This window comes from Anastrepha obliqua, chromosome 1, assembly GCF_027943255.1.
Source record: "Anastrepha obliqua isolate idAnaObli1 chromosome 1, idAnaObli1_1.0, whole genome shotgun sequence".
Taxonomy (NCBI): Eukaryota; Metazoa; Arthropoda; class Insecta; order Diptera; family Tephritidae; genus Anastrepha; species Anastrepha obliqua.
This window is the reverse complement of record NC_072892.1, coordinates 74,364,704-74,391,883: the sequence shown is the minus strand read 5'-3', so window position 1 is coordinate 74,391,883 and position 27,180 is coordinate 74,364,704. Positions and strand designations below refer to the sequence as shown.

Below are 27,180 nucleotides of genomic sequence, written 5' to 3'. Positions count from 1 at the left end.
TTTTTGAGCAAAGCAGTGTGGTGGCATGACATGTGCTTTGTCCATAACAGTGGCTGCAAGCTTTACGTGCCTGAACCACTGTAGGATTAGAACATAGCCATCTGTGATTTCTACGGTTGGTCTTTTGGTGTTTAATTTCGCAAGGTTCCTCATTGATTTTGAGCGATCCTGATCAATGATCTCTTACACGCTCTCAATAAATTCTGCAGTTCGAACAGCGTCAAAACTTTCCTCGTGTTTTTTTGCGTTTTGCAACAGATTCTGCATCGGCGAACCTTAAGCTACAATTAGTGGTGCCGTACCCATAACGCCATAGCAGTAACCATTACCTTAGCCATGTCGATTAGCCGATAAGAGCATGTAATAAATTAAGACACATTTTTACCACTGACCTTATTTCAAGCTTATACAGCATTTCGGCCTTTATTTCATGTCTTTTTACAACAATTTCCTTATTGGAACAGGAAATAATAGGTGACGCAAAAATTAATAATATTGAAACACAAAAATATTAGGGGAAAAATAATTTTTTCGACACCAATGTCTAATACCAAACAACAAATTCAACTGTATAATTAACATGTGACAAAATTCTGAATAAAAAGCTGGTATAATGAGTGGGGATAACCGCCGCCTGTAGTATGAACATAATATGTATAGTAGATTCGATTGTGTTAGAATGACGCGTTTAAAATTGTTGTGATAAAAAATTACTTCTTTAATTTGCTTTTAGAATGACGACTGTACGTAGTATTTATTTTTATTGTCATGATTAATTGAACATCTGGGAATTCAATTAGTGAAATTAGAAAAAATCTATCTAACCAAATTTTCATCAATAAACGATGTCTACTTACACAAGGTGAAGTCCAAAATAAACAAGACTGACGTCATAAAAATGTTTCTGATGGCGCCATCTTTTTATGAGTTAGTGCGTTGGAAGTTACATCCCTAGCTTACTTCCAGTGAAAGCTTGGTGACATTCGGTTCAGTGGAAGCGAAGTTATTGCGTCTAAAGTGTCAGTATGTTTGTTTCATCGGTACAAAAATAAGTTTCGAACAAAGAGCTAATATCAAATTTTGTTTAAAAATCGGTAAAACGTTTACCGAAACAGTTGAATTGATGAAAAAAGCTTATGGCGATGATTGTCTATCTCGTGACAGAGTTCATGAGTGGTTACACGTTTCTGAGATGGTCGAGAGGACATAAATGACAATGAACATACAGGCCACCCAAAATCAGTAATCACCGAAAACTCCATCGAAATTGTTTTTAAATTTATCAAAAATGAACCGAAATGGTCGTTGAAATTCATGGAATCGGAGTTGAGTACCTCCAAAACATCGATTTATTGCATTTTAACTGATCATTTAGGCTTACGAAAGGTCTGTACACGTTTCATTCCGCACAAGTTAACTGAGGACCAAAAATTGCTCAGAATTTAACTTTCGGAAGACCCCATTAAAGAGGCGAGAAAAAACCTGAACTTCCTTTACAACATTGTAACTGGTGATGAAACGTGGTGTTTCCAACAGGAACCTGAAACTAAGCGTCAAAGTGCAAAATGGAAGGCCCCAATCGAGCCATCACCCAAAAAATCGCGTTTGGAGAAGTCAAAAATCAAATAGATGCTTATTTGTTTGTACATTTCCAAGGTCCACAACGGATTACATATTTATTTTACAACAAATTATGGAAAAGTCAGTCGAGTTCGATAATCCTGCTTTTATGTCTTTTGTTGATCTTAAAAAAGCGTTTGATCGCGTCAAACTTCAGGATGTACTGCTAATATTAAAAGAAAGAAAGGCGCCTCGACAAATCCTACAAGACATCAGCGATCTTAATAACGTGCTCAACAAAAATATTGGTAAATGGTAAATATATAGAATATAGAAATAAATATAAAATAAAGATCCAGCGGCTACGTTGGCTGGGTCATGTCGTCAGAATGGATACAAACGCTCCGGCTCAGAAAGTATTCGATGTGGTACCAGCTGGTAGTAGTAGAGGAAGTGGAAGGCCTCCTCTGTAAAGATCAGGTGGAGAAGGACTTGGTTTCACTTGGTGTGTCCAACTGACGCCGGTTAGTACGAGAAAGAAACGACTGGTGCGCTTTGTTAAACTCAGCCAAAATCGCGTAAGCGGTTAACGCGCCAATTAAGAAGAAAAAATATACCAAAAGTATAAATTGCGCTACCGGAATACGGCAAGGTGACTCCTTAACTCCACAACTCTTCAATCTTATTATGGATAAAACTAACTCAGAGGTTAAGCAATTAGCTGAATACAAAATGAACAATGAAAACATACCAATAATATGTTACGCAGACGACGCTGTTTCGGTAGCTGATTGCGTAGATAATCTTCAAAGGCTTTTGCATCACTTTGTTATAATACCGTATGGAAGTTTTAGCTGAAAAAACTAAATCTTTAGTAATATCAAAAGAACCTAAAAGATGCAACTTGGAGATTGACCGCCATATGATAGAACAAGTAATGCAATTTAAATATTTGGCTGTAGATGTATCTAGCAATCGGTATATAATAACAGAGGAGAGAGGAGCGCAAACGGTGCACGGATATCAGGCTGCATCCGAGAAATCGTGTGGAAAAACAAGTACATGAACATGGAAAATAAAACATTTACTATAAAACAATTGTAAGGCCGATATTGACTTATGGAGCAGAAGCTCGTGCAGAAAACATGAAAACGAAACTACTGCTGCGGACTACTGAAATGCATGCCCTTAGGGTCATAGCTAAAAATACCTCGAGATGGGATACCAGAAGGAAGAATATCAAAACGATGGGCAGAAAGTTGGATATCTACCTCAGCAGAAAATCAACCACAACAATGATATGAATATATGCATTATATTGTACAGGAGTGTACAACAATCTATTAAACATAAAAATAAAAATAAATAATTGGCGCGTACACTTCTGTTGGGTGTTTGGCCGAGCTCCTCCTCCTATTTGTGGTGTGCGTCTTGATGTTGTTCCACAAATGGAGGGACCTACAGTTTCAAGCCTACTCCGAACGGCAGATATTTTTATGAGGAGCTTTTTCATAGCAGAAATACACTCGGAGGTTTACCATTGCCTGCCGAGGGGTGACCGCTATTAGAAAAATGTTTTTTTTTTATTAATTTCGCTTTCACCGAGATTCGAACCAACGACCTCTCTGTGAATTCCGAATGGTAATCATACTAATACTACATACATACTACATACCTAAATATTAAAATGTATTTATGTATCCATGTATATCCATGTAATATATAAATATGTATGCATCCTAATTGTTGTGTAAAGAAAAATAGGCAAATCCTATAATAAAAGATAAAGAAGAAGAAGATTCCAAGAGAATTGTCCACAAGGAGTTCATGCCAGTTTTTAAGGACTATTTTGAATAAATAAACTCAAAGTTATCCTGTCGTTTCTAGCTCAGTCTTGTTTATTTTGGACCTCACCTTGTACATGCTGCGAATTTGCGAATGATGGTGCAGTGAAATGAAAATTGAGTTATCAGACTACGAAATGACAGCTGATGTTAAGATAGTATCTATAACTTATAGGGATGGCCAGAAATTCGGTAGGACAGTTATGTTTTATGTAGCGGCCTCCACCTGACATTTCTGTCTTAACAGAGGTTTTTTAACATTATTATATTATAGAAGGCGGAGATTTAAGGTAAGGTGACGGCCGTCATATAGTATTCGCTTGAAATTACTAAATTGCACCAAATAACTCAAGCGAAGTCAATAGCATTCATACCGTTTAGGGGGGCTACTATATATTTTTATATATAATACAAATAACTCAAGGATGGCCAGAAATTCGGTAGGACAGTTATGTTTTATGTAGCGGCCTCCACCTGACATTTCTGTCTTAACAGAGGTTTTTTAACATAATTATATTATAGAAGGCGGAGATTTAAGGTAAGGTGACGGCCGTCATATAGTATTCGCTTGAAATTACTAAATTGCACCAAATAACTCAAGCGAAGTCAATAGCATTCATACCGTTTAGGGGGGCTACTATATATTTTTATATATAATACAAATAACTCAAGGATGGCCAGAAATTCGGTAGGACAGTTATGTTTTATGTAGCGGCCTCCACCTGACATTTCTGTCTTAACAGAGGTTTTTTAACATAATTATATTATAGAAGGCGGAGATTTAAGGTAAGGTGACGGCCGTCATATAGTATTCGCTTGAAATTACTAAATTGCACCAAATAACTCAAGCGAAGTCAATAGCATTCATACCGTTTAGGGGGGCTACTATATATTTTTATATATAATACAAATAACTCAAGATTCCCATGACAGGCGGTTCTACGTTATCGCAACGACCTTGATTTATATCTCGCCAAAGACAAAAACAATTAGAACCCAAAATTATACTTAAAGTGTAGGTGAACTGTTTACAAAAATTTAAATTTTCAAAACAACTTCTAGAGAGAACAATATAAGTAACCATAAAACAGAACCCAAATAATAAAGCAAAAATAAAAAGAAATTCTCTTGAAATAAATTTCACAACCTGCTAATAATTCTTTTATAATTTTTCGCTACACATTTTAGAATACACAGCTCCTCGAATGAGATTTCATTTGTACACACCTCTAATCAACATTCTCAAAATAAAGTCTCCTATTGACTTAACGCTTTCATGTTATGATCTTAGCAAACAGTGAACGATTTTGATAAGCATTTGAAGATGTGCCTGTATGGTTTTTTTAATATTTTTTATGGCTTTAGCCTCCATTACGTCTATTAAAATATTAGTTGGCGTAGTAATTAGTTTCTACATACTTACATATATTTCTATAAAACAAAAGAAAAGAATTTTGCAAAATATTTCCATATACGAGTATATCAGTACATATGTAAGTACACATGTTATCACCCTGCTCTGAAACTGCCTGCAGTCAGCTGTTGATTAAAACTAAATAAGTATGTATTATTTTGCGAGTATGCTTCCGACCGCTCCGAGATGGATGTCTTGTGTTATAATTAGAGCTGTTTACAAAGTCTCGGCAAATCGTATGGAGAGTAATGTGATATTAGTGCCAATCATGGATTTTGTGTCATGCCCCAAACTTTTAATGATCATGTACGAGTACATGTAGGAGTATGTATATATGCATATATTATTCATCCACTATTTCCTAATAATACTTTTGCCTCTAACCATGAAATTCCAAGAAACATTCAGACTTTCTTAAAAAGGCTACAATGCTCTCGAAAGCCAAGTCACACGAGATTTAATATTTCAGCCATGAGATTCACAACCTAACATCAAATTTTCTTTCCACTAAAAGAGTATGCAAAAAACTTCGCTACTTGAAGTGAGAAATGAGAATATTATACAAGAAATCCTGCTATAGACAACAAGAAAGGAAAACTAATATATTTTATACCGATACAATATTTTTATGAAAAATAATATACAAATGTTTTGTTGTGTGAGAGAGCTTAGTTACAATTTCTCAAGCACAACATTTGTAAAACAAGCCTGATGGGCAAGATCAGTATGTTATAATAACAAAATATATGATTTGATAATAAAAAAAAAATACTTAATTTTCATTCGAGATGGTCACCATTTACTTCCAAGCCTTCATACCAGCTATTGCAGCACGAACGGTTTCCATGGATAAAGGTTTGAAACTCTCCAACTACAGGGTTGCCCATATTCGACGGACCCACCTGGCAACCCTGTATCTTTTGACAGAGACGTCAGATCGCTTAATGACATACCGCGTTGGAAGCGTCAGTCCAAACAGATTTTTACCATGGAACAGTACACGCCACGCGAGCGCTCCCAAATCGTTGAAATTTACATTCAACAAAAGAAGTCAAAAGAAGAAGAACAAAATCATTATGTCCGATAAGGCTCATTTCTTATTGAATGGGACGGTAAACAAGCAAAATTGCCGTATTTACGCCACTGAAAATCGAAAAAGTCACTGATTGGTGCGGCGTTAGTGCGAAAACGATTATTGGGCCGTTTTTCTTCGAAAATGAAAATGGTCAAGCTGTTACCGTCAATCAGGAGCGTTATCGCGATATGATAACCACTTTTGTGATGCCAAATATTCGTCGAAAGCGTATGAGGCAGTTCTGGTTTCAACAAGACGGCGCTCCACCACACACAGCTCGCACCACAATCGATTTTTTGAAGAAATTGTTTCCTCGTCGTTTGATGTCGAAAAATGGTGATTTTGACTGGCCACCGCGTTCGCCCGATTTAAGCCACCTGACTTCTTCATGTGGGGATATTTAAAATCAAAGGTTTATATTAATAAGCCAAAGACCATAGAAGAGCTCAAGAACAACATCTGTGAGGAAATAGCCGCTATTCCAGCTGAAATGTTAGCTAAAACTATGGAAAATGCTACAAAACGGGCACAATACGCCGTACAGGCTCAAGGCGGCCATTTGAGAGATATCATATTCAAAAAGTGATGTCAACCAATCTACTTCAACCAAATAAAATGATTATTATCGTCAGTATCAAAAAAATTGTGTTTTTCTTTGATTAAAAAAAAAACACATGGGTCCGTCGAATATGGGCAACCCAGTATCTGTAAAGTCTTTGGCAGGTCATGCTCTCCAATTCTGACTGCAAACTGTAGTCCAATTTCGCGGCTTTTTTTAGCCACTGCTGGGTGGTTTTCTCTTATGGGCTGGAGCGGAATCTTGCTGAAAGATCCAACGCTCTTCATTGATGAGAGTACTGTTTAACTGCTTCACCACTCTCTCTTAAACATTCTCCGGGTCGATTTTGCCCTGGTCGAAAACCCTTTTTCGCATAAATGCTTTTACAAGATACTCCCACCAAACCACTACGGAGAAGGGATGCTGGCCGCACCGAACCCTTGGAACAACATTTTTTACGTCTTTAGAAGTTTTAGCATAGATTTCGTCGTTTTGCTTATTAAAAACTTTTTCAGCAGTGAACATTTTCTCATGTGTAAAGAGAATATTTTCATGGCCGTTGACCGCGTGCCACCGAAGAAACTGCTTGCATTTGTCGAGTCTAATTTTCTTCAAGCGCGTTGTCAAAAGTTGACCAGTTGAGCGACGGAACAGTTTTATGTGGAGATTATCTTTAATTAGCCTTGCATGGATCTGGTCGATACATTCATTTGCCTGGACATGACTTTCTGCTTTCTAAGAAAATGTCTGCGAACTCTTTCTCGAACGGCTTTTATGACTGCTTGGAACCACGCGAGGACAACCACTTCCTCTTCTGTCTGTCACTTCAGACGGTCATTTCATACTTCTGTCTGTCATTTCACACTTATGAAATATTATACAATCACAGCAATGTGATTTTCCTTAGCTCACCACGCCATAGTTAGAAAGCGAAATTAGCGATTGCACTGAGTGAAATTTATGAGTAGACAATGCATACGAACAAAAGCAAAAATAACGGAACTTTTTTCTGCGAATTCGTTCTTGCCGTATGGATTGCAAAATTTGTCACAGAATTTAGGCAGATATGGATGTGTCATTATATGTATGTACATCCATATCTGCCTAACTTTAACTAACAGAAACACGTGTTCTACCAATCCATGTAATAAAGGGTGTTTTTTTTAGAGGTTAGGTTTTCAAGATGAAATAAAACGTATATAATTTAATGTTATGGCCATTAATTTAGCTTTATTATAAAGATAAGGGTTTGCCATTATGTTTTAAAAATGATTTCGGGTAAGTAATTTTCGACCACTTTTTGCAGCAATTGGGGCCGTATGTCAGCAATAACGCGCCGAATATTCTCTTCCAAGACGTCAATCGTCTCGGGCTTATCTGCGTAGACAAGCGACTTCACATAGCCCCACAAGAAATAGTCTAGCGGTGTTATATCGCACGATCTTGGAGGCCACGCCACAGGTCCACGGCGCGAGATAATGCGCTCACCAAAAGTTTCCTTCAATAAATCGATTGTTGCGTTGGCTGTATGGCATGTAGCGCCGTCTTGTTGGAACCAAAGGTCGTCCACATCAACATCGTCCAATTCAGGCACGAAAAAGTCATTAATCATGGCTCTATAGTGCTCTCTATTGACTGTAACATTATGGCCGGCTTCATTTTTAAAGAAATATGGGCCAATGATTCCCTCTGCCCATAGAGCACACTAAACAGTGACTTTTTGAGGATGTAACGGCGTCTCAGCAATGGCTTGTGGATTATGTTCACTCCAAATGCGACAATTTTGCTTATTGACATACCCATTCAACCAAAAGTGAGCTTCATCGCTGAACAAAATTTTCTTGGACGCAGCGCGCGATGCGTCGCGCGAACCAAACCATTATTTTCGTAATAAATTTGCACGATTTGCAAACGTTGTTCAGGTGTAAGTCTATTCATTATGAAATGGCAAACGAAACTGAGCATAAATCAAGTGACAGCTGTCAAAAAGACCATCTACGAAAAAAGTAGTGCCAACTTGAAAACCTAACCTCTAAAAAAACACCCTTTATAACATATTCCAAAAATAGCAAGAAATCTGTTTTTCCTTTGCTTTCGAAGGCGTTGCTGTCCTGAATATATGCATAGAGTTAAAAGCTTTTATTTTATTACATAAGGGGTAGTGTCAGCAATGTAAGCGGTTAATCACTTTTGTCATCTTCATTCTTTTATATCCTTTGTTCCTACATATATATTCAAACGTAGGCGCCTATTAGGATTTTTAATTATAAATTATTCAACTTGAATTATTATAGTTTTAGTGTTTATCCCGCAATCACCGCGTTTTTACCGGTTGGGTTCTTTCTGCGGAACTTACCGCTTAATGAAATATATTTTAAGGATACGAAGATTTATATAAATACACGAATTCAATGAAGCCAAACCGTTGTTTTTTATTTGGTAATTCGCCACAACAACGGCAGTTGTTGCCGTATGTCTCAATCTAAGGTCTGAAAACTTAGCCTTCTAGAGATCTGAGAAGTATTAGTAGTAATGAGTAATAAGCATCGAACAGGTGTGCGAGTATTCGCTGCTCAGTTGTACGGGTCATTCGGCAATGTGTGAACAAAATCGAGAGTTCCTTGAAACTAAGTAGAATCTCACTTTGTGGACTACTAATGGATCCTCAGACAGTTTGCCACCAATATTGCCAATACCGTATGTAGTCTCATAAGGTCGGCCAAAGGGTGGTCTTAGTAAACAGTAACTGCTACCTTATTTCTGCCTTCTCAATATTAATTTTCTAGGATAACTTTCTGCCTTCATGACAAAAATGCACTAGGTGGTAAGTCATTACCTGCCGAGGGAGACCATTATTAGAAAAAATGGTTTCTATGTTTCGGTGTTTCATTCACACAGTGGTCTTTAGACCCGATATCTACTGAATGGTAGCCGGCGGTCGCTAATAACTCGAGTAAAAGTTGAAATGGCTGAACGAAATTTCACTCACACAAATGCCATTTGCCCAAGGTTAGGATGGTATTGCAATGAGCAAAATCGGGAACTTACCACGCCCACTTTCTACATATGTATGCATGTATCTAAAAAAGGTTTTGAAAAAAGCAAAACATACTAGATTTATGTAATTAGAAAAGCAAATTTACTTTAGAATGAGCACCGGATATAATAAATTCAGACTGGCATGAACTTGGATTCTTCTATACATGTTTTGTAATATTTTTGTTTTTGTCATTATTTGCATAGAACATATCACAATATCAGATCGATTTCGCAAATTGATAAAGATTGAAAAGTGCCACGCCACTCATTCGTGCTTGTAGTGAGGCATCAGAGTGTTTAAAAGTTGCTGCCCCTGGCTCTCTTGTTATACAAATAGTTTTTAGCTCCAGTAATTATTGAACTAAGTTAAAGACTGTATTGAAATGTTTACTTAGTAAATATTCAAAGTATTTGAAAGAAACAAAAACATATTTTTTAAAAATCGCTACTCAAGCATGGCTGCTTTTTATATAAGTATGTACATTTTTAATTAGGAAATTCCTTGCCCCATTTTCAGGTCGATATTGAAATTTTCACTTAGTGAATATTCAAATATTTGAAAAAATCAATTTTTTTTGTAATTTATCGCTTTAATTAGACAATAACTTTTAATATTTATATTTAGAAACTGCAAAAAAAAACTGGTTTTCTTTTAACTCACCAGAGTATGTGTATAGCCGAGACCAGACTCGTCCTCCTCCGGATCATCAGTACTACCGCCAATTGAAGATGCATTTGAATAGGCACGCATTGGATGGATTTTGATATGTGTCATGGATGGCACAGACAGCAGAGATTCCATTTGGACGGAGTTGGTGTTTTTCAGTTTCATTTTAGAAGAATTGGTGTAAATCACTTTCTATTTAATTTTTTCAGTCTTTAAATTTATTTTTGCTTTATGATATTATTTTTTATAGATTGTCTTAAATACACTTTTTTAACCATTTATTGTGATTACATATTCTTTTATACATAAGATCACAAACCTTTTGATTTTTTTTCTTTTGTAATTTCACTTTACTTCACTGAATTTTTTTACTTTAAAAACACAACTTCATTTACTTTAATTTATTTACTTCTAATCACTTTTGTAGCCCAAACTTTCCACACATGTGCGATCAGTTGCATTTGCATCACAGTTACGTTGATTTTGAATTAAAATGCTCAGGAATTTATTTAATGCGCTTGTTAATGTAATTTTATTACATATTCCTCGTCGTTAAACACAAACTTTCTCAAATAATTTTCACACACATTTTCTTCCCGCACAAAGATCATGCTTTCGACACACGCTTGATGTTCAATCTTCACCCTGAGTTGCTGATGATTACTCGTAGAGTAGCTAAATTGTTTCTGACATGCAGTGCTTTGATTGTGTTGATTGTCAAGTTATCCGCCGCCAACATACAAAAAACAGTCGCCGAAAGGAAGTAGTAGCAAAGAAAGAATTCTTTTGCAGCAGTAACAATAACGGCAACAGCGGCTATAGCATCGCGATTACTGACGGCTCATAATCAGTTTCAACTACGCGTAAAATGCGAGTGATTCGAAGTATTAAGCTGTGCGAATACTAGTACTAGATTTGTAAGCGAATGTACATTCAACATCGACATCGATAAACCGATTCACCGGCACTTCACGAAGTATCATGTGTAGCTTGTTAGCAATAGTTACGATCGGCGATTGATCGTTTCACTTGTTTGCTTTTGCTTTTTTTCTCTTTTGATTGCTAGATAGACTACTGTTGAGTTGTTGAAGCACTTAGTTGTTGGTTTAGTGGGTTGTTGGGTGGATTGAATTGGATTGGATGGTGTGATAATGTCTGTTTTTCTTGCTGATAAGTCAAGATGTAGTGGTAGGGGATGAAGTATGAGTAATGATTGTAGTATGCGTTATGTTGTTATTATTATGATATTAGTTTTTTTCTCATAATTCTGCCTATCTCCTTTCACACGAGATGCTCTTATAAATAAATTAAATGCACGTGACTGAATAACTTCTTTGTAAGCGTAGTTGTTCGAAATAACAAGATAATAAGAAGAGAGTGAGAGAAAAAGAGAGAGATAGAAAAAAGTTATCGAAGCAGCTATGTACTTAAGTGCTTTGAGAAGGCAAATATGTATGCTAATTGTGTGAGTTCATATTTGTGAATGTTTACATATTCTGCGGGATCCCAGCTGGAGTAGTACTTAATAATATCACATGATCATAGTTTCCCATAAAAAAGATTTTACTTTAAAAACATTTTGATAAAAAATTGGCACATAGTCAGACACAATGAATTATTATATTTTAAGTTTCCTTATTTGTATTTTTAACACTGAAGTTTTTTTTATGTATATTTGCAATTCCTGAAGTGCAATTCTCACTCTACAGTTGTCAGCATCAAGTATTTGTTGTCACAGACAAACTGATATAATTGATCAAAACTAAATATAAATTTTAATTTTGAATAAATTGGCCGCAAAAATCCACTTTCACTGATGTCTTCCTTCGACCTGAAATTGTGAAAGACACGTCACGTTAATTTTATTGCTATCACAATTATTATATATGTACATTATCTATGCGAAATTTCAAAATTAAGCAATCTAAATGAAACTAAATAGGTAGGAAAATTTCTTCCTGCTTTATTATCATTACTTTTTATGTCATATCACAATCTGATTATATACCATAGAGGGTTTGTATAGCGTAATTTTGTTTAATATAATAACACAAAATCTGTAGTTTGTTTTTATTTGCGATTTGGAATATTTATAACTTTTTTTCTGTTGTTTATTATTTCGTCACACATAAAATTTTGATTTAAACAGGCATGCGACTTACGTTGAAAACTTATCCATTTTGAGTTAAACTATTTCAGTGGCCTCCAAATATTCAATATTGTTTTCTTATTTATTTTGCCAGCTGAACTCTTATCTATTAAATTTGTTCCGTTCGCCTGATTATCTTTCGCATGTTTTAAAAACATGTCATAGTTGGCGCGTGACCACCATTCGGATGATCCAGGGTCGACATAAAACCTCAAATGGTAGAAAAACTTGTTTCCAATAGTAGTCGCATCGCAAAAAGCAAGTCAGTGCTTTTGCCATGAAAAAGCTATTCAGAGTAGCATAAAACTGTAGCGCCCTCCATTTATAGGACAACATCAAGCCAATCATAGACAAATCGTATGGACCAATGCACCTCCAGTAGTCTAGGTACATACAAGTACATACACACATACATGTGAATACACTATATAGGCAGTATTCAGGCATAAACAAATAAACTTTAATGTTTTATTGTTTCCAAATCAGTGCATAATAAATGTTTTTGCGAGGGACGTGCTATAGGGGCAAATATAGCCTTATTTTCACATCCGAAAATGTATGGCAAAGTGTGGTCCCGAAAGGTCAATACAATTTACTCTCCGACAAAGTAATAGAGAAGTATTACTGTTTTGGCGGCCGTCGTAGTCGAATGGTTGGTGCGTAACTACCTTTCGGAAGTGCCCAAGTTTGAATTTCCGAACATGAAACACCAGATGAAAGAAAAAGTTGTTTCTAATGGCGGTTGCCCCTCGCAAGCATGGCAAACCTCCGAGGGTATTTCTGCCATAAAGAAGATCCTCATAAAACACAAAACCGTCTGCCGTTCTGAATCGGCTTAAATCTGTGGGTCCCTTCATTTCTGGAATAATATCAGGATGCACACCACAAATAAGAGGAGGGGAGGTTTACACCCAATAAAGGGAGTAAACGTCAATTAATATCAAACTTTTGAATATTTTAAAATTATTAGTTATTTTTCTTTCGTTAAAAGGTTAAATATAAATATTAAAATTGGTAGCAATTGCAAAGTACTCAAACAAATTTTTCATTCTAGTGGGTTGACACAAGTTTTTAATATAATCCAATGGCGACCCTCTATAGACAATGACATTTTTTTTTGATTATTTATTCATATTTATTATTTAAAGCTTTGGGATTACCTTCATGGTTTCTTTCTTCAGAATAGATTAATGTGTTAAGAGTTAATTAATGTTAATAAGTCATATAGCTGAATTTTATATTTTTTGCACATATATATATATATATAATTGGCGCGTACACTCTTTTTGGGTGTTTGGCCGAGCTCCTCCTCCTATTTGTGGTGTGCGTCTTGATGTTGTTCTACAAATGGAGGGACCTACACTTTCAAGCCGACTCCGAACGGCAGATATTTTTATGAGGAGCTTTTTCATGGCAGAAATCCACTCGAAGGTTTGCCATTGCCTGCCGAAGGGCCACCGCTATTAGAAAAATGTTTTTATTAATTTTGCTTTCACCGAGATTCGAATCAACGTTCTCTCTGTGAATTCCGAATGGTAATCACGCACCAACTCATTCGGCTACGGCGGCCGCCCATATATCCCACCCTTTTTTATTGCGGAAAATAATTCCAAGGTAGCTTCTAAAAATCTTCCCATTTTATTTATTTAATAGACATAATATTTCCTTTAAAAGCCTTCCCAATTTCACACATGCATTTATCAAATATTCGCTACATTTGTAAGCTCTAAAATTTTGCAGCTTATTGTCTACTATATCAGTCACGTTTTTATGGTGTGTTTTCGCACGTTAGCTTGCGAGTTTTTTTTATTTTTTTATTTTCATTTGTTTCTACTGTTAAGTGAAAAAATGCCACTTGTTGCATGGCAAATTTAGGACCGCGCGATACAGGGTAGTCCAATTACAGATATATTTTTTAATTAAATATATTTTGGCACTGACGGCTGCTGAAAATCTAGCCAATTAGTCAGTATCACAGCTCCGCGGGACAAAATTAATCGGTTTACATTGGAGAATGCTTAAAAATATTGAACATTTGTTTCCAAACTGCTGTGTTACCAAAACTGCGCTCTCTTCAAGAGACTGTGAACGGAGATCATTTCCGTATATATTAAAGAAAGAAAGAAATTGTTGGATCTAGGGATCGGAAAAGCCGCACGTCATTACAGATAAGTCAATACGTACGAAAAGTGACAGTTGAAGCGAATTTCGAGATGGCGACATTATTAACCCATTTTGTTTTTTTTTTTGCGTTTAAAAAATGCTGCTCTGGAAACGCCATATCAGTTACAGAACCATGATTACCGACTGCTTATGGGGTGAAATTTATGATATGAAATTGAACCTGTACAGAAGTTGGCATCACACAGCCCATATTCGTAACACAATCAATATTTTACTATATTTGATAAATGTAGTATAATATTAGATTTCATAGTTAATTTACCTTAAAGATCGAGCAAATAATACAGACACGATCCAGACCATTTCAGGCAACTATTGATTAAGATAAGATGATAGTTCGATACTTATCATTATGATGAAGATAAGATGATGATTGGGTATTGTTAAAAATGGGGCTTCTTAATTGTTTCACACATCTGTACGTCTAGAAGGTGAAGAACAGAATTGGGAGTAGAGCTACGAAAAGATCCTTTTTCTTTCTATCTTTCTTGGGATTTTTTCGAATTATCTCCGTTTATGAGGAGATTTTTTTATCAAAAAGGTTTAAAATAAAGTGTCCGTGACCGGTTATTAGACTGTCCGGCTATTGGGATGTTATTTGTAAAACTACGATCACCTATGCATTAATTACCAATAAATCCACAAAATTAATCTACCCGTTCACATATGGCAAATTACCTGCAAAATTGACAATCAGCTGAGAATACTGTTGTGAAAGGTTTTTTTTTAATAGAAATATTTTTTGGTGTTTTTGGTTTGTTTAATTATTATTAACGATATAGAGAAAATACAAGGAGAAGGAATAGCTAATTTATTTGCGCAATTGGCTGCTGATAATAAACAGTCGGAGGAAATCCGTAAACGACGTTTACTGATGTTTCAAAAAGTTATGGCAGCACTACGCATTCGAAATTCGATATTTACGACGACATAGACATAGCGCAGCGAATAAAGATCCAGCGGCTACGTTGGCTGGGTGATGTCGTCCGAATGGATACAAACGCTCCGGCTCTGAAAGTATTCGGTGCGGTACCAGCTGGTCGTAGCAGAGGAAGAGGAAGGCCTGCTCTGCGTTGGAAAGATCAAGTTGGTGTGTCCAACTGGCGCCGGTTAGCATGAGAAAGAAACGATTGGCGCGCTTTGTTAAACTCGGCCAAAATCGCGTAAGCCGTTATCGCGCCAATTAAGAAGAAGAATAAGAGGACACACGCTTTTTTTCTGTTATATGAATGCATAATTAGTATACCCAACAAGCATTTTACTAGACCTATGTCTACAAACCTGTTTTCTTTGCCGGCATGCATTTTATTTAGTTTTAACTTTGACGTTTTTCTTTACACGCGTAGAAAAAATCTATTACACAGAAAACACAGGGTTGTATGTCAAAAAGTATCGTTATTATCTAGGATTATTTTTAAATCTCAGATTTCGGGAGAGAAATGTTGTATGGGAAATCTCGCTTTTTAATTACGGAATGGGAGTTAAACACAAAAAAGTAAATCATCTACTTATAAAAGAACGGATCATATTATAAAGAAAAATTAATCTTTGTTCCGCCATTGAAGCTGTCCGGTTATAGGGACTGAAGGTAATGAGGAGTTTTGCTGTAAATAAGTATATGTACATATGTATGTGGGACTCGGTGCTCGAGCCAGGGTCTTGCCGAGTTTTAGTCACGAACAAACCCACTCACTAACGGCCTCCGCTTCTAATTATTAGTCCAGATTTTATAAAATTTGGTATTACATCTCTTAAAGTTCTACATACCTCCATACAGCGGAGGTCAAGAATTTAGTACTCTATGCCATGAGAACATTCTATAGTTTTTCTTCTTTGCATAATAAATAATTACCACCGATTTTTGACGTGATAACGTCTTATAATTCGATTTAACAGGCTGCACGCACGAAAAAATGTGTCGTTACCTTGCTCATTAGTGTTACCTTACTCATTAGTGTTACCTTGCTCATTGCCGTTACCTTGCTCATTGCCGTTACCTTGCTCATTTGTCGTTACCTTGATTATTGTCGTTACCTTGAATGAAATTTGCGCAAATGTACATATATAAATTCACGTATTTGTATTTGCATATGCCTTCTTATTGATTATTATTAATTTGATTTACTTGAAGAATTTAAAATAAAACCAAGTTTGTTAATAATACCTGTTGTTTTAATGTTATTATTATTAATTTTTTTTATTATATATGAAGGAAAAAATGTATGGTAATATTTACCACTTATAAGATATGTTGTATACTAATATATGTATATAAACATGCATATACATATACAATTTCGCGCAATTTTCAAAAAGAACAAATCTATATGTAAAGATGCATACAAATCATATGGACATATCAAATATACGAATCTATTCCGTACGCAAGCAAATGTAAGCTAATGTGCTTGAACTGCAAGCGAGAGTGCGGAACGAACGACAAAGAGCACAATCGGCCCCGCGTTCGGCAACGTTCGACATCTGGCTCTGTCCTACTTGAGTGAACATATATATGTATGTATATGTATGTATATGCGCATTTGTATATAAATTCATATACTTGCATTTGCATATGCCTTCTTCCTGTGTGCATGGTAACGAACCAATTCTCTGTTGAGAATAAACGATGATAGGAAAAATAGGAAATCAAAGGGAGTGTTTCAAGTGTAATGTGTCTTGAGAAAGTCAAATCGATGATGATGCCTCTAAGTGTTATTGACTTATTAACGTCTGATGCACAATCGAAATTGAAGATATCTTTCATGAATTTGATAAATGTTTCGTCATTTTTCACGTTTATGTAAATGTAACTTGACCTATTCCATTGCAATTCCATTTACCTCCTCCTCTATATCCATACAAAATACCTATCAAACAAATAAAATTAAAATTTTGTTTTGAAAATTGCAACCATTCCATCAATATTTTCTTATGACGTTGTCACGTTAAACTATCGTCAGTAAACCGACTTTACAGACAACCTCTTTTTATTCAAAGTTATTTACTAAATATGGAACAGGTACTGCACACAATCGATGTGTGATATATTCTTCCATTCATCACAAAACTCATTTACATCTAAGTAGTATTGTTTAGAGTTGTACTCGAATTTAGCACAGATAAGAAAAATCCACGTTACTTAATTTGGTAAGTTTTAACGCTAGATTACATCTATAAGCAGAAATAAAAAACATGGCGAAAACACATGGCATGAAGTGCAGCGACAGCTTACTCAGAAATTAACATCATCTGGAAGCACAATTCTAGAAATTCCGAAGCATTTGAGATGGTCTGAAACGAAACACTTAAACATATTCAGAAATATGGTACCACAACAAATTGGACAACGACCTAGAGCGCGAAAAAGGCTTCATAAAAATGAGTTGAGAAGGCTATGCCCTCATTAGCAGACCCAATTAAAAGCTCCAACGCTTCATCAACATTTGGCGACAATATACAGGGTCCGACACTCGAAGTATAACCAACTGAGCAGACCAAATGAGAGTCCAGAGTATTGTTTATAAGCACGAGGAGGCGTTTTACCAATAGTAAACGCGAAAAAAGAAAATCAGAAATTAATTTCAAACGTTGCATTATATTTGGCTGGGAAATCACAACCAGTGATTGTTCGTGAGCTCGAGCACCTTAACGTAAAAAAGGTTTTTATTTATCGTACCATTATTCGTTACAATGATATTGGTAGCATCGCGAAACGTCATGGAGGTGGTCGTCAAAAGACAGCAACGACACGTGAAATGGTTCAAAAAGTGACCATTCATACGAGAATTTGAGTCAGCGGTTGGCCACCAGGAGGCAGCATCCGCCACAGGTAATGATTTGGGCCACTATAACTGCAGATGGGCGCTCTCCAATCGTTTCCATTGAGCCTGGCGTCAAGGTAAATGTGCAATATTATCGGGAAAGTAATCTGGAGGTTACTTTGAAGCCGTGGGCAGACAAACATTTTGGTTTCAGACCATGGACGTTTCAACAGGACTCGGCAGCGTCTCACAAAACTCGAATGAACCAAGAATGGCTAAAAAACAACTTTATAACGTCCACACAATGGCTCTCTAATTCACCAGATGCGAATCCGATGGTTTATTCTCTTTGGACCATTTTGAGGAACAAGGTCCGAACTAAAATATTCACCAGTCTCGAGGCGCTGAAAAAAACCGTTGTCCGCATGTGGACCAAAAGTCACATTCGGACAGCTTGTGATTTCTTTCTGGACCGTCTCAAGGACATAGTCAAGGCAGAAGCATATCAAGCAAAAGTAAATTCTTAATTTTGCATTATTTTCACACATTTTTTACTTTGAATTGAATTAAAGTAATTTTCCAAACTAAATTTATGGCTTTTTTAATTGGTTATGCTTCGAGTGCTGGACCTTTTATGTTCCAAAACAATTTGTAGATGATTGATTGAAAATCCATTGATAAATCCAGGGTTTGTTTGTCAAAGAACGTACGAGTATATCGCAATTTTTGAAAAAACAATTTGTGGTGTCGTTTCGAGCCCGATGGGAAAATATATATTTGGGGTCAACCAAACAAGTAGCAGGATTCACTTTACACGCAAAACTCTATACAGCATGGCGGCGGCTGGAAAACCCAATCCTATTGAGAACCGTTGGTGTGATATTGAGCAGCACATTAAATCCGTAAAATCCAACAATTTATGGACACAAACAGGAAATGCCTGGAACGCTATACCCCAGAAGAGATGAGTTTTGTCACAGTGATGTAATACTGTCTTTGAAAACAAAGAATTTTCAACTAATTATTTTCATATGAAACTCTTGCCAAGTATAAAGCAGAGTAAGCCAAAAGTATCTAACTCGTGTCCAACTCTTACTGATACTACTTGCATTTAAATGAGTTTTAAGAGGAAAGGAGAAATATTTTTATCTGACACTACTTCGCAAACCCATTTTCAAGAAAAATGTTAGTAGTCATTTAGTATTCTAAGAAGAAAAACTATAGAGCGAATGTTGTCTTTGCATTGTGTGCTAAATGAATTAATTTAAATTATTACATCAATAATAAATTAATTAATTAATACGTATATATTGGGTGTTTGTTTTCAAGAGAACTTCAAATGATAATTCAAAACAGAAATATTGTTGGAATGCATTTGTTTTTATTACAATCTGATAGATAACTTCATGGCATTTATTTTTAGAATATGAAATGTGGCATATCTCCGCCGCGGCTACGAGTTATATGGTCTATTTAAGCCAAGATACTTACGTAAAATAGAACACGTAGTCGAGAGTTGATAACGACGACGAATCCACATCTCGGCGTCTTCTTCAACACTTCGCTGCATGAACTTTGCGAACAGATTTATTTATTTTTTTTTTTTTCAAAGCAAATTTCCACAATTTGGAACCGCTGCTCTGGCATTTAACGATTCATGATGACTTGCCAAACCTTACTGAACAAGAATATCAACACATTTTTCCATTCTCAGCTTTCAAACCATAGGTTTTGATACCGATAGTTCTCATAGAGCTAAAGAAACAACCGATACATACTTGCCCTAACAACTATTAATTCGTACCTCTACGATTTTTTCTCATTTAATCTCATTCCAAATTATGTGGTATATATATATCTTCTCTAGAAATACCTTAACTTCGAGAAAGCACTTTTACTTGAAGGAATTTTACAATTCAAAATTTAAGAACCTTTTAAATAATTCACGATTCAGCACCATAAGTATGAACAAACCCATTACACTGCACAACAGCATTTCTGATGACTGAGTTATGATACATGTTTTCAGTCCAATTTTTAATGAAATTCCTGTATCAGCTCTATATGACTCTATATGACACATTTGACTTTTTGTATAATAATAAAACACTATAGATGTAAAGATTATTTTATTTTATTGCTTTCTTAAGTTTAAAAAAATTTCCTTTTATGATTTCCTTGCTGAAGTTGAAGGCATAGAACTGTTGTTAATGCTCCAACAATAGTCGGCCATCATGTGTGTGTTCCAGTAACATTGATAGCGTTCCTCCATCGTACGAAGGTCCTGGTGGAATCGCTCGCCCTGTTCTTCGCTGAGATCCCCAAGATTGGCAGGAAAATAGTCCAGATGGTTGTGAAGAAAGTGTAACTTAATGCTCATATTACATCCAACCCTTCGGAAGTGACCCATTAGTTGTTCGACGTGCTGAGAATAATCAGAACTTTTCTTATTTCCTAAGAAATTTTTAACAAGCCAAACAAACTCATTCCATGCCATTTTCTCAATCACTGTCATAGTGTCTATGAAATATGAGTCTTTTATTAACGACCTTATCTGTGGCCCGTCAAAAATATCCGCTTTTATCTTTTCTGCACTAAATTTTGGAAACTTTTTAGACAGAAAAAGAAAACAATTTCCATTTTTGTCAAGAGCTTTAACAAATTGTTTTATAAGCCCCAGTTTTATATGCAACGGAGGTAAAAATATACGATCCCTTGATACTAAAGGTGGGTTTATCACGTTCTGTTGTCCTGGTACTAACGCTTCCCGAGAAGGCCAATCTTTTTTAATCCAATGTTGATTTTTAGCTCTACTATCCCATAAGCAAAGAAAACAGGGAAACTTTGTGTAACCACCTTGTTGGCCTAAAAGAAAGTTTACCATTTTTAAATCGACACATATGACCCAATTGTGTTCCGCATATTTAATTTTGTCTAAAACCAGAGCAATAGTTGTATATTCTTCTTTTACTTTAGTAGAATGTGCAATAGGCAATGAGCCCAATTTGTTCCCATTGTGTAAGAGAACACATTTTAAACTCCGTTTTAATGAATCTATAAATAAACGCCACTCACTAGAAACCTAATTTTGTAATTCCATTGCATTCTTCTTCATCTTCTTCAGCAAAATATTCAAGGAAAGTTTGTTCTCTTCTGCGATAGTAAGAAATTTTAGTTTCTTTTGTGACTAAGTTTCTCCCAAATCTCAAATGAGGTCGTTTAAATCATCTTGGTTAAATGGTTTTGGAGTTCCCAGGTCACAATCAAAGTCACTATCGCTATTGTCCGTTTTTGCCTCAAAATGTAAAGGTTCTTCCTGTGAAGCACCAGGTTGAGGTTCAGATGGCATCGTAGAGCTCAAAACACGTCTATGTGCCGATCGTATGGAAGGATATTTCCATTTGCCTCGATTTTTTCGGTTAATGCCAGTTATTTTTACCATACAAAAATAACAGTCGTCGTGGTGGTTCACAGGTTCAATTCAGATCATAGCAGTTTCGTATCTAAATTTCTTCCTTTTCTTATTCGTCCACAAACGTAGAAACTCAACGCACGTTCTGCATACCTTTTGTGGAATCCAAGGCTTTTTTTTCATTTCCATTGGGTGACCGAAGTAATTTTTGTACGCCTCATTTACGAACGATGTCACATTCAAACGGTTTTCTTGAAACATATACTACTCTCCGCAAATAAAACAAAAACTTTTCCGGTCATTTATACAAACTCGTCTTGACGATGCCATAACAAATAATATTAAGAAAACTTAATATTTGTTTAAATATTCGTCAATTAACACTGAAATATAGTGATTTTTTTGTGATAGCTATAACTCGTAAACAAGAGCTGTTACAAAAAAATGAGGGTATATTTAGAATCAGCGTTGTCAAATTAGTAAACATCAAGTATCAAAAGTCATTCATCAGACAAAAAGTGCGATTTTGTTTTTTGTGTTATTATTAAACAAACCATTAGCAAGGGCATATATTTCAATTAATATTAAATTATGTATATAAATTGAATATGCAAATAACCTATAGCTACAACAAGTGTGTAGCATTGGGTGTATCTTATCTAATTATAATTAGCGTGAATTGACGACTTCGACAAAATCCATTTGCGAACGATCACCTATAATCAGATTAGTAAATCAAATGTGAATGTTTTGTGGCACCAGCTGGCAAACAATTCAAATAAAATTTCTCCAGAAAAATGTATACATATGTAGGTATGAGGGTATAACTATATAAATAAACTAAAATAGACCCATCCCCTCACGTCAAATATAATTTGATTGTGGGAAAAATGTATTAAAACATACCTAAAACATACATATATAACAATGCTGCTGTATTTTTATAAAGAAAATATGAAAAGCCCAAAAATAAATGTGGTTTAAAAAATTGCATTTAATACTAGGTAAATCCATGTTTGAAAAACACTAAAATTGTGAAAATTTAAAGACAAAGGTAAATCCCCTGAAACTAGTTAGCGTTTATCGTACTTTGATGTCTCTTCTGTCAGGGAAAAATAATACATTCCCCGCCTTTTCCGCCTCGTAATATTCTTTATTTTGAAAAAGTGACTACGTTCAATTATCGCTTCCCTGAACATACCCTATATATATTTGTTTTACTGTCGACGTTATGGCATGTACACGAATAATTATTTACGAAAGCGAAAGGTGCAAAAGTCCACCCCTCTATCTAAAGCTTATGTTGAGACGTTTTCGAAACCGCCCAAAAAAAATTGTTTATCCTTCTAAAAACCGCCGAAATGGGTCATTGACATCAAAAACATTACGTCATTTTTATAAGCTTGAGGAGCTCCAAAATCGTTTTAACGTAGCGGTGTCAATTGCCCAGAGTTCTAAGATATCCATTTTGTTTCATCACTCTCATGTACTTAAAAGTTCACTAAAAATTTGCGAAATCATATAAAGTTATAACACTTTTTCATGCGGCGAACCGAATGGGTTAGTGCGTGACTACCGTTCAATAAAGCGACGTTTGGCGATGTTTTAAATTTGGATTTATTACAAGCCCAGGAAATCCATCTGTTATGGTAATAAAAAACTTTCAGCTTAGGCTTACGTAATTGCAGTTATGGTGAATTTCGCAACACCGTATATACGGAATGACAAAATAATACGATTTTTATTAAATTTCCAATATTTCAAAATCAAATTAGAACGAAAGAACACCGATTTTTAAGGCCGAACCGAACCAAACTTAGGCCAGTTTCGGTCGTTTTCTAAAGATAAGTAGAAAAAAAAATGTATGCTGGCCAGGGTTGAGCATTTTGCACTAACACTAAATTACACTTTTACTAATTTTTAGTGGTAGTTAAAATAAGTGCTTCATTTTCATCAAATTGTCAGTTTTTCAGTGTTTTAACTATCCGCTTATTGCATTAATTATGTAGTGCACTATGCCCAACCCTGATGCTGATATACCATAGGCAGTTTACTGCACATTCCGCACAGGTTTAGAATTTTAAACAATGAACTTTTTTATACAGAACGGAAGAAATGGATCAGCCTTGCCTACAATTTTAAGGCAAACATATCAAATTTCGGAAGACAACGCCTAACTGGTAATTAATGATTTAAAATAAACTTATCATGACAATGCAATTTATTTTGGATGAAGGCTGAAGAAAATAGTGATTGGCTTTGAGAATATTTCAAAACTGAAGCCGATCCGGCTTTCCCTAAGCCTTTACATCTACTGGGAAACTAGGACATTTCTTCAGCATTAGGTAAAATACGCAAAAACACTACACTCTTTAGAGAACAGGTAGTGTGACCTCATACAAGAGGCATATTGGCAAGAATACTCGATTTTTTTTTTATAATTTGAAGTCTCTTCAAACTAGCACTTTATTATCAGCCGAAAGTAAATGGGCTATAAAATTGCATACATGAAATTTTTCTAAAAATTCTGATTAAAACGTTTGAATTTTGGTGAGAACTTGTCACATCTTTATTAAATTTGAGAAAAGTATCAAAATTGGAGGAGTCTGTTGGAAAATTAATTAATAATAAATAAATCAAATAATTATTAAATGAAAAACGAAATAAATTAATTGTCAAAATGTCAATAGGCCCCTATATTATTTAACACACTGTATATTACAATACTCTGCCTAACTTCTTTTTAAATTAATTTCTGATTTTATTAAGAAAGGGGTCAACTGTCACTAAGAAATATTAACCATTTAATACCAATAATAATATATCTTATTTCCTTTTATATCTCTGGAATCAAGGAGATACGAAAATATTAAGAATAATCATATTTGGCTCTTACCAATTTTGTGGGGTGTTTAGTTACTAATTAATAATAAATGAAAATAGAGAAGGATCCCAATGAATTTTTAAAAAGATCTATTTAAAACTCATGTGAAGTTCGTTTGCAAGTAAAAGAAAGAGAAAGTGCAGATCCTCAAGCTTCCAGTAGTTACAGAGTTATATTAAAGTAACCGTATGTGTCAGCAAGCGGGAGCCCTGCAGCTAGATAGTCTTACGAGAAATGTGGCATCACCATAGCCGAATGGGGAGTAGAGTTGCAGCGCCGATCGATGAAGATATCTCCTGGTAAATCGAAGAGAGTCGCTGAGAACGTAAACTCGAAGACGGTCACAAACACACGATATATGCATATGTATATACATATTAGTTTTATAATTTCAAAATAACGTTTGTTCTAAATAAATATAAGAAACAATTTCATTAATTTGTGTAAACATATATACGCCTTATAAGTACAAAACAAATTAAAAGAGGTATCCCGAGAGATGTATATAATGGCAGGGATTTCGAAAAATTTAAGGTAAGTAGTGTGAGCTTCAGTCAGACTTTTTTAGGTAGATCTCCTACTAAGAGGAGGTATTCATATAATAATTTAAGCATGTAGAGCTCAGCGAATTTCGTGTTATTTTGCCGTACGAAACCCAGCATCGCGTAAAATTACGCAAAAACGGACGAAATATGACTTCTGAAATGCAAAAACTAGAGAGACTAGAGCTACAACAACAATTACACGTACTTTATTTTGCCAATTTGATTTTCAAAATTTCAATGACAATGTAAAGAGTTTTGTAGACGATTTTTAATGCACCGAAAGTATAGGTTACTTATTTCTGCACGAAACTGCACTGCAAAAGTACCTTCATATAGTGAATGAAGGTCTAAGCACAATAGATCATATCAGAGATCGGAAAGGTTTAATAATAATAGTATGAAGAAACAATACTATAATAATACTATATAATAATAATAATCACTAAATGCAAGTTCATACATTTACGGCGGCGGACCTTAGACTTGATCAAGTATATAAGTACCGAGGCTGTATATTACCCATTCTGATTTATTTTTTTGAAAGGATTTTTTTTATTCTACGAGTACTATTTGGTAGCGTTAAACGATTCATGATGCCTTGCAAAACCTTATGAACAGAAATGTCAACATAGTTTGACATTCTCAACTGTCAAACCATAGATATCGATATTTTGTTCTCTCTCCTGCAGCTATAAATGCACCCGATACATACACCTATCCAGCGTTATTAACTGAATGTTGATTTTGGAAAGAAATGTCCACGTTTTTTGGAAGAAAGTCTTTACATGACAATTTGCCAGAATTCAGAGCGAACAGAAATACCAACAAAATGTCACATTTTGAGTAGAGGCAACAACTTAATAAAATTTTTTAATATCCCCCCGATTCTAAATTTTTATTGGCTAAACTTTCCACAGGGGCGTGGCACCATTGGTGTTTTATTATAAAGTTTACATATATGTATATTTGTATACTAAAAATAATTAAATGCAAGCGCCGCAGGGGGAAAATTTGACTAAAAAATCGCGATTTTTCATTCCAAATTTCCACTGTTTATAAAAATGATGGTTTATCGAAGGCCAAAAGATAATTCCACTCATTTTAAAAACCTCAATGGTTCTATAGAACCTTGTACCTTAAAATATTAGCATTTAGGCAAAGTAAGGTGAAAAAGAATTTATATTTCGATCGTTTTGAAGAAAGTACATAATGCAACTCTTCATATCTGAAAAAAATTAAAAGTTGGGGTATCTCGTCTGCGTGGGGACATTGACGTCTTGATTTAGCATTCTTTTTGTTTAATAATTCACTCAGTTTTATTTAGCTTTACTTTTTTTAACATTTTGTCGGATTGCCCGCGATTGCAGTTATTGTTGGTGTTCTTTTGCTTTCAACAGTAAAATCTCTCTTTCGCTACTGCAGTATTGCCTAGCTTTGAATATAAAAACGCACTAAAATGCCCATTTAAAGAATATAAAATACCAAATTTTTATTGAATTACTTAAAGAACTTTGTATGCGTGACAAATTGTCTTTAAAAGGTGCATTTTTTTAATAAATGTGTTTTGTTAAGGGAACGACTTATTTGCTATATTTCAGATTATGTAACAAAATAAGGTACTCTTTTCGTAAAAATGTCGCTATGGTTTTTTCAGTATTGTATTCAGTGTGAATACACCTCTTGATGCCCTACGTCCCACTAAAGTTTGGTTGGAATAGTTTTAATTCGCATTCAGTTGGTGTTCTTTAGCCGCGTTATCGCTATTCTCATCTCGTCATGGTCGGGTAGCAGAAAGTCAATTCCGTCATCGACGATTCGGGTATTGGGATCTTCACATTCTCTGTGACATGCGCAGCTGTCACTATTTAGCAGGTTCGAGAATTGTTCCCTCCATGATTTAAGCATGCTCTGGACGTCAGACATCAGATCATCGTCTTTGTTCTTATAGAAAAACGCCCCGGTCTTAAAACCTTCTGTAAGCCGCCGAACTTTCAAGCAGAATTTTCGGGCGTTCTTCCTATTGGCCGGCATCTCAAGCTCCTCGCACTCACGTATTTCGGCCTCTCATTTTTTCTGTCTGATAATAC

General features: G+C 35.3%; 1 protein-coding gene across 2 annotated transcripts in view; it reads right to left on the bottom strand.

The window, feature by feature from the left end:
- LOC129245405 (chloride channel protein 2) overlaps window positions 1-11,686 on the bottom strand; it is a 142,273-nt gene extending 130,587 nt beyond the window's left edge. For both annotated transcript variants that reach the window (XM_054883556.1, XM_054883566.1), the window contains exon 1: window positions 10,153-11,686. In XM_054883556.1, coding sequence (XP_054739531.1) covers window positions 10,153-10,323 — 171 coding nt within the window. In that variant the 5' untranslated portion in view covers window positions 10,324-11,686. The remainder of the gene's footprint in view (window positions 1-10,152) is intronic.
- Window positions 11,687-27,180: the final 15,494 nt, after the last annotated feature.